Source organism: Salmo salar, chromosome 10, assembly GCF_965601325.2.
Source record: "Salmo salar chromosome 10, fSalSal1, whole genome shotgun sequence".
Classification (NCBI taxonomy): Eukaryota; Metazoa; Chordata; class Actinopteri; order Salmoniformes; family Salmonidae; genus Salmo; species Salmo salar.
In genome coordinates this window covers 43,928,128-43,940,473 of record NC_138300.1, presented here as the reverse complement: position 1 = coordinate 43,940,473, position 12,346 = coordinate 43,928,128, and the positions used below count along the sequence as shown (strand labels likewise).

The 12,346-nt window shown below is 45.6% G+C and overlaps 1 protein-coding gene across 1 annotated transcript in view; it reads left to right on the top strand.

Annotated features, from left to right (window-relative positions):
• The window catches only part of podn (podocan), a 32,845-nt gene that overhangs the window by 4,713 nt on the left and 15,786 nt on the right, over positions 1-12,346 (top strand). Inside the window, exons 4-6 of the mRNA XM_014123320.3 lie at positions 2,002-2,095; positions 4,419-4,483; positions 10,867-10,976. Coding sequence (XP_013978795.2) covers positions 2,002-2,095; positions 4,419-4,483; positions 10,867-10,976 — 269 coding nt within the window. The remainder of the gene's footprint in view (positions 1-2,001; positions 2,096-4,418; positions 4,484-10,866; positions 10,977-12,346) is intronic.

The window sequence follows — 12,346 nt, the reverse complement described above, 5'->3', positions numbered from 1 at the left end:
GACCACCATAGTGCCTGTGCCCAAGAACACTAAGGTAACCTGCCTAAATGATTACCGACCTGTAGCACTCACGTCTGTAGCCATGAAGTGCTTTGAAAGACTGGTCATGGCTCACATCAACACCATCATCCCAGAAACCCTAGACCGACTCCAATTTGCATACCACCCCAACAGATCCACAGATGATGCAGTCTCTATTGCAGACTCCTGAACATCTAGTCAAATGGCTACCCAGACTATTTGCATTGCCCCCTCCCCCTTCCCCTCTCCACACCACTGCCACTCTCTGTTGTCATCTATGCATAGTCACTTTAATTAACTCTACCTGCATGTACATACTACATCAGCTAACCAGTGCCCCTGCACATTGACTCTGTACCGGCACCCACCTACAGTCCGTCATTACTTTAAAACACGAAAGTCAGTCAATCCGGAAAATGTCAAGAACTTTGAAAGTTTCAAGTGCGATCTCAAAAACCATTAAGCGCTATGATGAAAATGGCTGTCATGACCGCCACAGGAAAGGAAGACCCAGAGTTACATCTGCTGCACCGGATACGTTCATTAGAGTTAACTGCACCTCAGATTGCAGCCCAAATAAATGCTTCACAGAGTTCAAGTAACAGACACATCTCAACATCAGGCCTTCATGGTCAAATTGCAGCAAATAAACCACTACTAAAGGACACCAATAAGAAGAAGAGACTTACTTGGGCCAAGAAACAAGCGCAATGGACATTAGACCGGTGGAAATCTGTTCTTTTGTCCTTTGGTGAGACACAGAGTAGGTGAACGGATGATCTCTACATGTGTGGTTCCCACCATGAAGCATGGAGGAGGTGTGATGGTGTGGGGGTGCTTTGCTGGTGACACTGTCAGTGATTTATTTAGAATTCAAGACACACTTAATCAGCATGGCTACCACAGCATTCTGCAGTGATACGCTATCCCATCTGGTTTGCGATTTGTGGGACTGTCATTTGTTTTTCAACAGGACAGTGACCCAAAACAAACCTCCAGGCTGTGTAAGGGCTATTTGACCAAGAAGGAGAGTGATGGAGTGCTGCATCAGATGACCTGGCCTCCACAATCACCCGACCTCAACCCAATTGAGATGGTTTGAGATGAGTTGGACCGCAGAGTGAAGGAAAAGCAGCCAACAAGTGCTCAGCATATGTGGGAACTCCTTCCAGACTGTTGGAAAAGCATTCCTCATGAATCTGTTTGAGAGAATGCCAAGAGTGTGCAAAGCTGTCATCAAGGCAAAGGGTGGCTACGTTGAAGAATCTAAAATCTAAAATACATTTTGGTTTGTTTAATACTTTTTTGGTTACTACATGATTCCATATGTGTTATTTCATCGTTTTGATGTCTTGAACTATTATTCTACAGTGTAGAAAATAGTAAAAAATAAAGAAAAACCCTTGAATGAGTAGGTGTATCCAAACTTTTGACCTGTACTGTACTTTAAAATTATTAAAACTAAATTGAAAATGGATAGAAATGATAATGGACCTGTATTCATACAGTTTCTTGACTGTGTCCAGCTCATTAATGATCACCCAAATGAAAGCTAGATAGTCAGGGAGCATTGAAAAATCCAAAAAGGATGGATAGAGGACTATTTTTTGAAAATTGTGATGGCAAGGAAATATAACAAATTTTCAGTGACGCCCTCCGGACTTTGTTGAAGATTGTGACTCCCGGGGCGAAATGTGTTTGACACCCCTGCATTAGTCACATATCAGTCAGTTAGCACTAGTGAATTGGACATTGACAGACATACCCAATATCTGATAGATCTTACCACAAGTGGGTCACACACACCTAAAACCTGATCGATCTTCCTTCATAGGACTGATGTAAGGTTTTAAGAGCATTAGTGAATGCTCTCCAAGGTCTGAGTCAAATTAGTCTAAGTCAATCAATAATGAATGAATGAGGCATTGCTGTTCTGCCAAATAATATTTGTGTCTCCTCTTTGCCTCCTCTTTGTCTTAGAACAACCGGATAGAAATATTAACTACTGAGGACCTGGCACGTCTGCAGCAACTGGAAACACTAAACCTGCAAAACAACCGTCTGACCACGCAAGGTAAAAATTAGACAGAGAGAGAGCAAAGTAAAAACTAGACAGAGAGAGAGCAAAGTAAAAACTAGACAGAGAGAGAGCAAAGTAAAAACTAGACAGAGAGAGAGCAAAGTAAAAACTAGACAGAGAGAGCAAAGTAAAAACTAGACAGAGAGAGAGCAAAGTAAAAACTAGACAGAGAGAGCAAGATAAACACTAGACATGGAGAGAGAGAGCAAGGTAAAAACTAGACAGAGCCGGGAGACAGAGAGCAAGGTAAAAACTAGACAGAGCCGGGAGAGAGAGAGCAAGGTAAAAACTAGACATAGGGACCTCCTGGGTGGCGCAGTGGTCTAAGACACTGCATCACAGTGCTAGCTGTGCTACTAGAGATCCTGGTTCGAGTCTAGGCTCTGTCACAGTGGTCTAAGACACTGCGTCACAGTGATAGCTGTGCTACTAGAGATCCGGGTTCGAGTCCAGGCTCTGTCACAGTGGTCTAAGACACTGCATCACAGTGATAGCTGTGCTACTAGAGATCCTGGTTCGAGTCTAGGCTCTGTCGCGACCGGGAGACCAATGGGGCGGCGCACAATTGGCCCAGCGTCGTCCGGGTTAGGGAAGGATTTGGCTGGCTGGGATGTCCTTGTCCCATCGTGCTCTAGCAACTCCTGTGGCAGGCGGTGCGCATGCACGCTGACACGGTCTCCAAGTGTACGCTGGCTTCAGGGTTAAGTGGGCATTGTGTCAAAGAAGCAGAGCGGCTTGGCAGGGTCGTGTTTCGGCTCTCGACCTTTGTCTCTCCCAAGTCCGTACGGGAGTTGCAGCGATGAGACAAGACTGTACCTATCAATTGTATACCATGATATTGGAGAGAAAAAGGGGTAAAATAAATATTTAAAAAATAAATAGAGAGCAAGGTAAAACTAGACAGAGAGATAGCAAGGTAAAACTAGTCAGAGAGAGAGCAAGGTAAAAACTAGACAGAGGGAGAGAGATCAAGGTAAGAACTAGACAGAGACAGAAATAGAGAGCAAGGTAAAAACTAGACAGAGAGATCGAGAGAGAGCGAGAGAGAGAGAGCAAGGTAAAAACTAGACATAGAGAGCGAGAGAGAGAGCAAGGTAAAAACTAGACAGAGAGATCGAGAGAGAGAGCAAGGTAAAAACTAGACAGAGAGATCGAGAGAGAGCGAGAGAGAGAGAGCAAGGTAAAAACTAGACAGAGAGAGAGCAAGGTAAGAACTAGGGAGAGAGAGAGAGCAAGGTCAAAACTAGACAGAGACAGAAAGAGAGCAAGGTCAAAACTAGACAGAGAGAGAGCAAGGTAAGAACTAGGGAGAGAGAGAGAGCAAGGTCAAAACTAGACAGAGACAGAAAGAGAGCAAGGTCAAAACTAGACAGAGAGAGGTAAAGGTAAAAAAACTAGACAGAGACAGAGCGAGAGCAAGGTACAAACTAGACACAGAGAGAGAGAGTCCAAGGTAAAAACTAGACAGAGAGAGCAAGGTAAAAACTAGACAGACTGAAAGAGAATCAAGAGCAAACAGCTAATTAAGTTTACTATGGGAGCAAGAGACAGACAGACATTTAGTCTGAAAGTAGCCAAGGGAGAAAGAGACAGACAGACAGACAGACAGACAGACAGACAGACAGACAGTGAGAAAGACAGACATTTAGTCTGAAAGTAGCCAAGGGAGAAAGAGACAGACAGACAGACAGACAGACAGACAGACAGACAGTGAGAAAGACAGACATTTAGTCTGAAAGTAGCCAAGGGAGAAAGAGACAGACAGACAGACAGACATTAGTCTGACCATGCAAGATAAACCAGACACAGAGACTAAGAGAGAAAGAATCAAACGAAAACAACAAATGAATGACATCAGGGGACGGAGATCTGAAAGTAGCTAGCGGAGATACAGACAGACAGACATTATGTATGGTTGGACATTTTTTTATTTGTTGACAACAAACTGTGAGAACTCTGTTTGTGTCTATTATTATTGTCTTGTTCTTTCTGTCTTTCTCTGTCTGGGTCCATGTGGAATCGCAGCCTTTGGCAGACTGTCTGGTTTACAGACTGGGCTCCAGTTCTTTTAGATCCTCCCCATTTATAATATATGCTTAGCTGGAATTATGATTAACATATGTGTGTTATTTTCTCTTATTTGCTGTCCAGCTTTTTTCACTTAAGCAAAGCAGTCCGATCTTTATCTTCTATGTTGTATATGCTTTTAGGCATGGGTTGAAGGCTGAATAACATATTCTATATTTCATGTTCCATTTTGTTTGTGTGTGTGTTTATGTGTGTGTGGTGTGTGTGGTGTGTGTGCTTGTGTTTTCAGGCCTTGAAGATGAAGGGTTTACAGTGCTGGAACAGCTGACCTACTTGTACTTGGCCAATAACAAGGTGCGTCATTATAAACACAGTCGTAAACACAGACCTTGCTCCTTCAGAAAAACAAATCACTATTCTTCCCTCACTGTTACAGAACTTGAAGCTGGTTCATTTGGGCCTATGTAAACATTCTTCAGTTCGTTTTCACGGTCACACTTTATTTGGATAGTCCGGATTTCCCATCTGTAGATGCTCTACAGATGGTCATACTATCAACAAACTATCTGTTGATAAGTAACTGCTTGCTAAGGTTATGGTTAGGGTTAGGTTTAGAATAAGGGTTAGGGTAAAGGTAAAGACTGGGGCTAGGGTTAGGATTAGGGTTAGGGTTAGTAGATAGTCTGTAGATAGTCTGTAGAGCATCTATATATGGATTAGGATAAGGGTTAGGGTTAGGATTAGGAGATAGTCTTTAGAGCATCTACAGATGGACTATCCAATTAAAGTGTTACCGTTTTCACTTGTGGTAATCATACATAATCAGAACTCCCAGGAGAGAGTAGCACACAGTATAGTGTGCTGTGCTCATTAAAAGTGCTGCTAGGGTCACCATGGAGCTCTCTGAAACTATCTTCACACCTCTACTTGGTTCTACTCCTATAGGAATCATAATAAGAAATAAACAGTCTTTAAGTTTTATTTTGAGCAATCCAAACCATACTGAGTGAGCTTGGATGGTCTCCAGGTTGAGACAACCAAAGTCCTACATCCACAAGAATTCAACCATACAAATATGTAATGACTCAGGCTAGAGCCATAACACAATATTTCCCTCCAAAGAGTAATTGCTTTCCGAACAAAACCGCAAAATAACCAAATGGCTGAAATACCCATTCAAAAATGGAATTTGAAACTCATGCTTTTGTTGGTTCTAGAATTAACATTTTCCTTTCCCTTCCATACTTGTATCTTCCACCCTGGATCTCCTATTCTTAGTGTGTCAAAGTACAATTCTGTGTGAAATGTCTAATATATTATTTTATGTTGTGATGCTATATGCTTGCCAGCCGTGCTGCTGTTGCCAGCAGGAAAGGTGGCAGACAGTCAACCAGGCGATATCCATTCTCTTCTCACCCAGTGTGTGCCAGCTTATGGTTGTAATCACCTCCAGTGTATCCATGCCAGCTGGTCAGATCTAAAATGTCGCTGTGGCATACAGTCGTTTTTTGACTGTGCGAGAGAGGGGTGAGGGAGAGAGAGAGAGAGAGAGAGAGTGAGGGGGAGAGGGAGGGAGAGAGAGAGAGAGCGAGCGAGAAAGGGAGAGGCAGGGAGAGAGAGTGAAAGGGAGAGGGGGAGGTGGAGAGATGGAGAAAGGGAGAGAAACAGAAAGAAAGGGGGATTTTAAAGTGCTCACTAAGCCTAAAAGAAACCCATGTTACTTTAATCCATAAAACCATGTTGAAAAGGGGGCAGATATAAAACCATGTAACACTAACGTTAAGCTTGCTACTACTGTAGCAGTTACTCCTATTTCTGTATACTCTCTCTGTTACTACGTTTGTAATAGTTTATATAATATTCAGAGGAGTGACTGAAAGGAGTTTTACATATACCCTGTTTTAGATGAGGGAAGAGTAAGGCCTGCCAAAGTCATACAGTGCATTCGGAAAGTATTCAGACCCCTCCACATTTTGTTACGTTATTTTAAATAGATTAAATCATTTTTTCTCCCTCATCAATCTACACACAATACCCCATTATGACAAAGCAAAAACAGGTTTTTAGAAATGTTTGCACATTTACATAAGTATTCAGACTCTTTACTTAGTACTTTGTTGAAGCACCTTTGGCAGCGATTACAGCCACGAGTCTTCTTGCGTATGATGCTACAAGCTTGGCACACCTGTATTCGGGGAGTTTCCCCCATTCTTTTCTGCAGATCCTCTCAAGCTCTGTCAAGTTGGATGGGGAGCATCTCTGCACAGCTATTTTCAAGTCTTTCCAGAGATGTTCGATTGGGTTCAAGTCCGGGCTCTGTCTGGGTTTTCATCAAGGATCTCTTTGTACTTTGCTCCGTTCATCTTTCCCTCGATCCCGACTAGTCTCCCAGTCCCTGCCGCTGAAAAACATCCCCACAGCATGATGCTGCCACTACCATGCTTCACCATAGGTATGGTGCCAGGTTTCTTCCAGACGTGACGCTTGGCATTCAGGCCAAAGAGTTCAATCTTGGTTTCATCAGACCAGAGAATCTTGTTTCTCATGGTCTGAGAGTCTTTAGGTGCCTTTTGGCAAACTCCAAGCGGGCTGTCATGTGCCTTTTACTGAGGAGTGGCTTCCGTCTGGCCACTCTACCATAAAGGCCTGATTGTTGGAATGCTACAGAGATTGTTGTCCTTCTGGAAGGTTCTCCCATCTCCACAGAGGAACTCTGGAGCTTAGTCAGAGTGACCATCACCTCCCTGACAAATGCCCTTCTCCGCGTATTGCTCAGTTTGGCCGGGCAGCCAGCTCTAGGAAGAGTCTTGGTGGTTCCATACTTGTTCCATTTAGGAATAACGGAGGCCACTGTGTTCTTGGGGACCTTCAATGCTGCAGAAATGTTCTGGTACCCTTCCCCAGATCTGTGCCTCGGCACAATCCTGACTTGGAGCTCTACGGACTGTTCCTTCAACCTAATTACTTGATTTTTTTACTTTGACATGCACTGTCAACTGTGGGACCTTATATAGACAGGTGTGTGCCTTTCCAAATAATGTCCAATCAATTGCATTTACCACAGTTGGACTCCAGTCAAGTTGTAGAAACATCTCAAGAATGATAAATGGAATCCGGATGCACCTGAGGTCAATTTCGAGTCTCATAGCAAAGGGCCTGAACACAAAATTGCTAAAATATCTAAAAACCTGTTTTCATTTTGTCAATATAGTATATTGTGTGTAAATTGATGAGGAAAACATGTAATTTAATACATTTTTGAATAAGGCTGTAACGTAACAAAACGTGGAAAAAGTCAAGGGATCTGAGTACTTTCTGAATGCACTGTATGCCAACAATGCAGTAACTTCCTGTTTACGTATAGGCCATTTTTGGAAATTTACTGAAAATGAAATACAGAAATATCTAATTTACCTAAGTATTCACACCCCTGAGTCATTACTTTGTAGAAGCACCTTTGACAGCGATTACAGCTGTGAGTCTCTGGGTAAGTCTGTGCAACATTTGCCCATTATTCTTTTCAAAATCTTCAAGATCTGTCAAATTGGTTGTTGATCATTGCTAGACAACCATTTTCAGGTCTTACCATAGATTTTCAAGTAGATTTAAGCAAAAACTGTAACTTAGCGACTCCGGAACATTCACTGTGTTCTTGGTAAGCAGCTCCAGTTTAGATTTGGCTTTGTATTTTGGGTTATTGTCCCGCTGAAAGGTGAATTCAACTCCCAGTGTCTTGTGGAAAGCAGACTGAACACGGTTTTCCTCAAGGATTTTGCCTGTGCTTAGCTACGTTCTGTTTCTTTTTTATCCTGAAAATCTCCCCATTCCTTAGCGATTACAAGTATACCCATAATAACCAGTATGCTTGAAAATATCAAGAGTGGTTCTCAGTAACTTGTTGTATTGGATTTGCCCCAAACATTACAGTTTGTATTCAGGACAAAAAGTGAATTGCTTTACCACATTTTTTGCGGTATTTCTTTAGTGCCTTGTTGCAAACAGGATGCATGTTTTGGAATATTTTTATTCTGTACAGGCTTCCTTCTTTTCACTCTGTCAATTAGGTTATTATTGTGGAGCAATTGCAATGTCGTTGATCCGTCCTCAGTTTTCTCCTATCTCAGCCATTAAACTCTGTAACTGTTTTAAAGTCACCATTGGCCTCATGGTGAAATCCCTGAACGTTTTTCTTTCCTCTCCGGCAATTGAGTTAGGAAGGACACCTGTATCTTTGTGGTGACTGGGTGTATTGATACACAATCCAAAGTGTAACTAATAACTTCACCATGATCTAAGGGATATTCAATGTTTGCTTTAAAAAAAAAATCCATCTACCAATAGGTGCATTGGAAAACCTGGTCTTTGTGGTTGAATCTGTGTTTGAAAGTCAATGCTCGACTGAGGGACCTTACACATAATTGTATGTCTGGTGTACAGAGATGAGGTAGTCATTTAAAAATCATGCTAAACACTGTTATTTCACACAGAGTGAGTCCATGGAACTTATTATGTGACTTGTTAAGCGCATTCTTACACCTGAACATATTTAGGCTTGCCATAACAAAGGGGTTGAATACTTGCCCAGCTTTACATTATTAATGAATTTGTAAAAATGTAAAAAAACACAATTTCACAATGACATTATGGGGTATTGTGTGTAGGCCAGTGACAAACAATCTGTAACGGCCATCGTCAGATTGAGAACAAGGTGCAGTGGAGGATGTGTTCATATTAAGGATTTTAATAAACGAATGAACACTATACAAAAAAATAAATAAAATAGAGAACAAAAAACCCTCTCTATGGCCAGGGCATTACAGTACCCCCCAAAGGTGCGGACTCCGGCTGCAAAACCTGACTCTATAAAGGGGAGGGTCCGGGTGGGCCTTCCTACGGCGGCGGCTCTGGTGCGGGACGTGGACCCCGCTCCACCCTCGGCTTAGCCCACTTAGGTGGCGTCCCTGGCTGCGCCGGAGGACTGGCGGGCAACCCTGGCTGCGCCTGGCTGTGCCCGGCTGGCGGGCGACTCTGGCGGCTCCGGACAGGCGGGCGACTCTGGCTGCTTCGGACAGGCGGGCGGCTCCGGACAGGCGGGCGACTCTGGCGGCTCCGGACAGGCGGCGACTCTGGCGGCTCCGGACTGGCGGGCGGGCTCTGGCGGGCGGGCTCTGGCGGCTCCAGACTGGTGGCTCTGGCCCAGGATTCACCAGGCTGGGGAGACATGCAGGAGGCCTGGCTCTGGGCGCAGGCACAGGACTCACCAGGCTGGGGAGACCCACAGGAGGCCTGGTCCGAGGAGGAGGCACAGGATGTACCAGGATGGGGAGACCCACTGAAGGCCTGGTCCTGGGAGGAGGCACAGGATAGACCAGGCTGGAGAGACCCCCTGGAGGCCTGGTCCTGGGAGGAGGCACAGGATAGACCAGGCTGGAGAGACCCACTGGAGGCCTGGTCCGAGGAGGAGGCACAGGATAAACCGGGCTGTGGGGGAGCACTGGAGTTCTGGTGCGTAGGCTTGCCACCCATACTCCAGGCTGAATGCCCACTCTTGCCCGGCACGGGCGGAGCGCAGGCATAGGACGAACTGAACCCTCCCAGTGCCCCGGAGACACAGTGCGCAGCGCCGGCGCAGGATAGCCTGGACCGAAACAGCGCACTGGAGACCAGACGCGCTGAGCTGGCACAATCCGTCCTGGCTCGATGCCCACACTCGCATGGCACTTGCGGGGGGCTTGTCTATAGCGCACCGGGCTCTGAGCACGCACTGGAGACACTGTGCGCTTCACAGCATAACACGGTGCCTTACCAGTACCACGTTGCTTCCGGTAAGCACGGGGAGTTGGCCCAGAATTCGATCCTGGCTCTGCCACACTCCCCGTGTGCCCCCCCCCCCCCCCCATTTTGGGGGGGGGGCTGCCTCTCGTGCCTGTTGCGCTCCCTTGCCTCATACCATCACCTCTCAGCTTTCGCTGACTCGATCTCCCACCGCGGGCGGCGATACTCCCCAGCTTGAGCCCATGGTCCCTTTCCGTCCAGTAATTCCTCCCACTGCCAAGAATCCTGAACCTTCTGCTCCTTCCTCTCACGCTGCTTGGTCTGTTGTCGGTGGGTGAATCTGTAACGGCCGTCGTCAGATTGAGACCAAGGTGCAGCGGAGGATGTGTTCATATTAAGGATTTTAATAAACGAATGAACACTATACAAAAAGAAAACACGACAAGGAATGACAGCCAAACAGTCCTGTCAGGATTAACAAACCTAGACAGAAAACATTCACCCACAAACCCTAAAGGAAAAACAGGCTGCCTATGTATGACTCTCAATCAGCAACAACGATCTACACCTGTTCCTGATTGAGAGCCATACACGGCCGAAACAAAGAAAACCACCAACATAGAAAAAGAAACCTAGAACGCCCACCCATGTCACACCCTGGCCTAACCAAAAATAGAGAACAAAAAACCCTCTCTATGGCCAGGCCGTTACACAATCTCAATTTAATCAATTTTAAATTCAGGCTGGTACACAGCAAAATGTGGAAAAAGTCAAGTTGTGTGAATACTTTCTGAAGGAATGTAAATTAACCCTAACTGCCAGTGCATACTGCTCTTTAGTGGTCAACAGTAGAAAGAAAGGAAGAAAGTAACATACTCTCTCTCCCCCCCACCTGTCTCTCTCCCTCACCTCTCTCTCTCTCTCTCTCTCTCTCTCTCTCTCCCTGTCTTTTTCCCTCCCAGCTCACCACAGCACCCAGACACCTGCCTCCCTCACTGGTCAGTGCTGATTTTGCCGCTAATTCGCTCACAAAGATCTACCCGTACACATTTGGCCAGAAGCCAGGACTGAAGTAAGTGAGTGTGTGTGTGTGTGTGTGTGTGTGGTGTGTGTGTGTGTGTGTGTGTGTGTGTGTGTGTGTGTGTGTGTGTGTGTGTGTGTGGGTAGGTTGGTTGGTGGGAGGTTTTGTGTAGGAGGATTACATTCTCACAGTAGATTACATTACATTCTCACAGTAGAAAGGTCTTATTCAACTATTACAGACTACAAATGGAAGCACAGCCGAGAGCTGCCCAGTGACACGAGCCTACCAGATGAGCTAAATTACTTCTATGCTCGCTTCGAGGCAAGTAACACTGAAACATTCATGAGAGCACCAGCTGTTCCGGACGACTGTGTGATCACGCTCTCCGCAGCCAATGTGAGTAAGACCTATAAACAGGTCAACATTCACAAGGCCACAGGGCCAGACGGATTACCAGGACGTGTACTCCGAGCATGCGCTGACCAACTGGCAAGTGTCTTCACTGACATTTTCAACCTCTCCCTGTCTGAGTCTGTAATACCAACATGTTTCAAGCAGACCATCATAGTCCCTGTGCCCAAGAACACTAAGGTAACCTGCCTAAATGACTACCGACCCATAGCACTCACGTCTGTAGCCATGAATTGCTTTTAAAGGCTGGTCATGGGTCACATCAATACCATTATCCCACTCCAATTTGCATACCACCCCAACAGATCCACAGATGATGCAATCTCTTTTTCACTCCACACTGCCCTTTCACACCTGGACAAAAGGAACACCAATGTGAGAATGCTATTCATTGACTATAGCTTAGCGTTCAACACCATAGTGCCCTCAAAGCTCATCACTAAGCTAAGGACCCTGGGACTAAACACCTCCCTCTGCAACTGGATCCTGGACTTCCTGATGGGCCACCCCCAGATGGTAAGGGTAGGTAACAACACATCCGCCACGCAGATCGTTAACACAGGGACCCCTCAGGGGTGCGTGCTCAGTCCCCTCCTGTACTCCCTGTTCATTCATGACTGCACGGCCAGGCACGATTCCAACACCATCATTAAGTTTGCTGATGACACAACAGTGGTAGGCCTGATCACCAACAACGACGAGACAGCATATAGGGAGGTCAGAGGCCTGGCCGTGTGGTGCCAGGACAACAACCTCTCCCTCAACATGATCAAGACTAAGGAGATGATTGTGGACTACAGGAAAAGGAGGACTGAGCACGCCACCATTCTCATCGACGGAGCTGTAGTGGAGCAGGTTGAGAGCTTCAAGTTCCTTGGTGTCCACATCACCAACAAACTAACATGGTCTAAGCACACCAAGACAGTCGTGAAGAGGCCACGACAAAACCTATTCCCCCTCAGGAGACTAAAAAGATTTGGCAATGGTCCTCAGATCCTCAAAAGGTT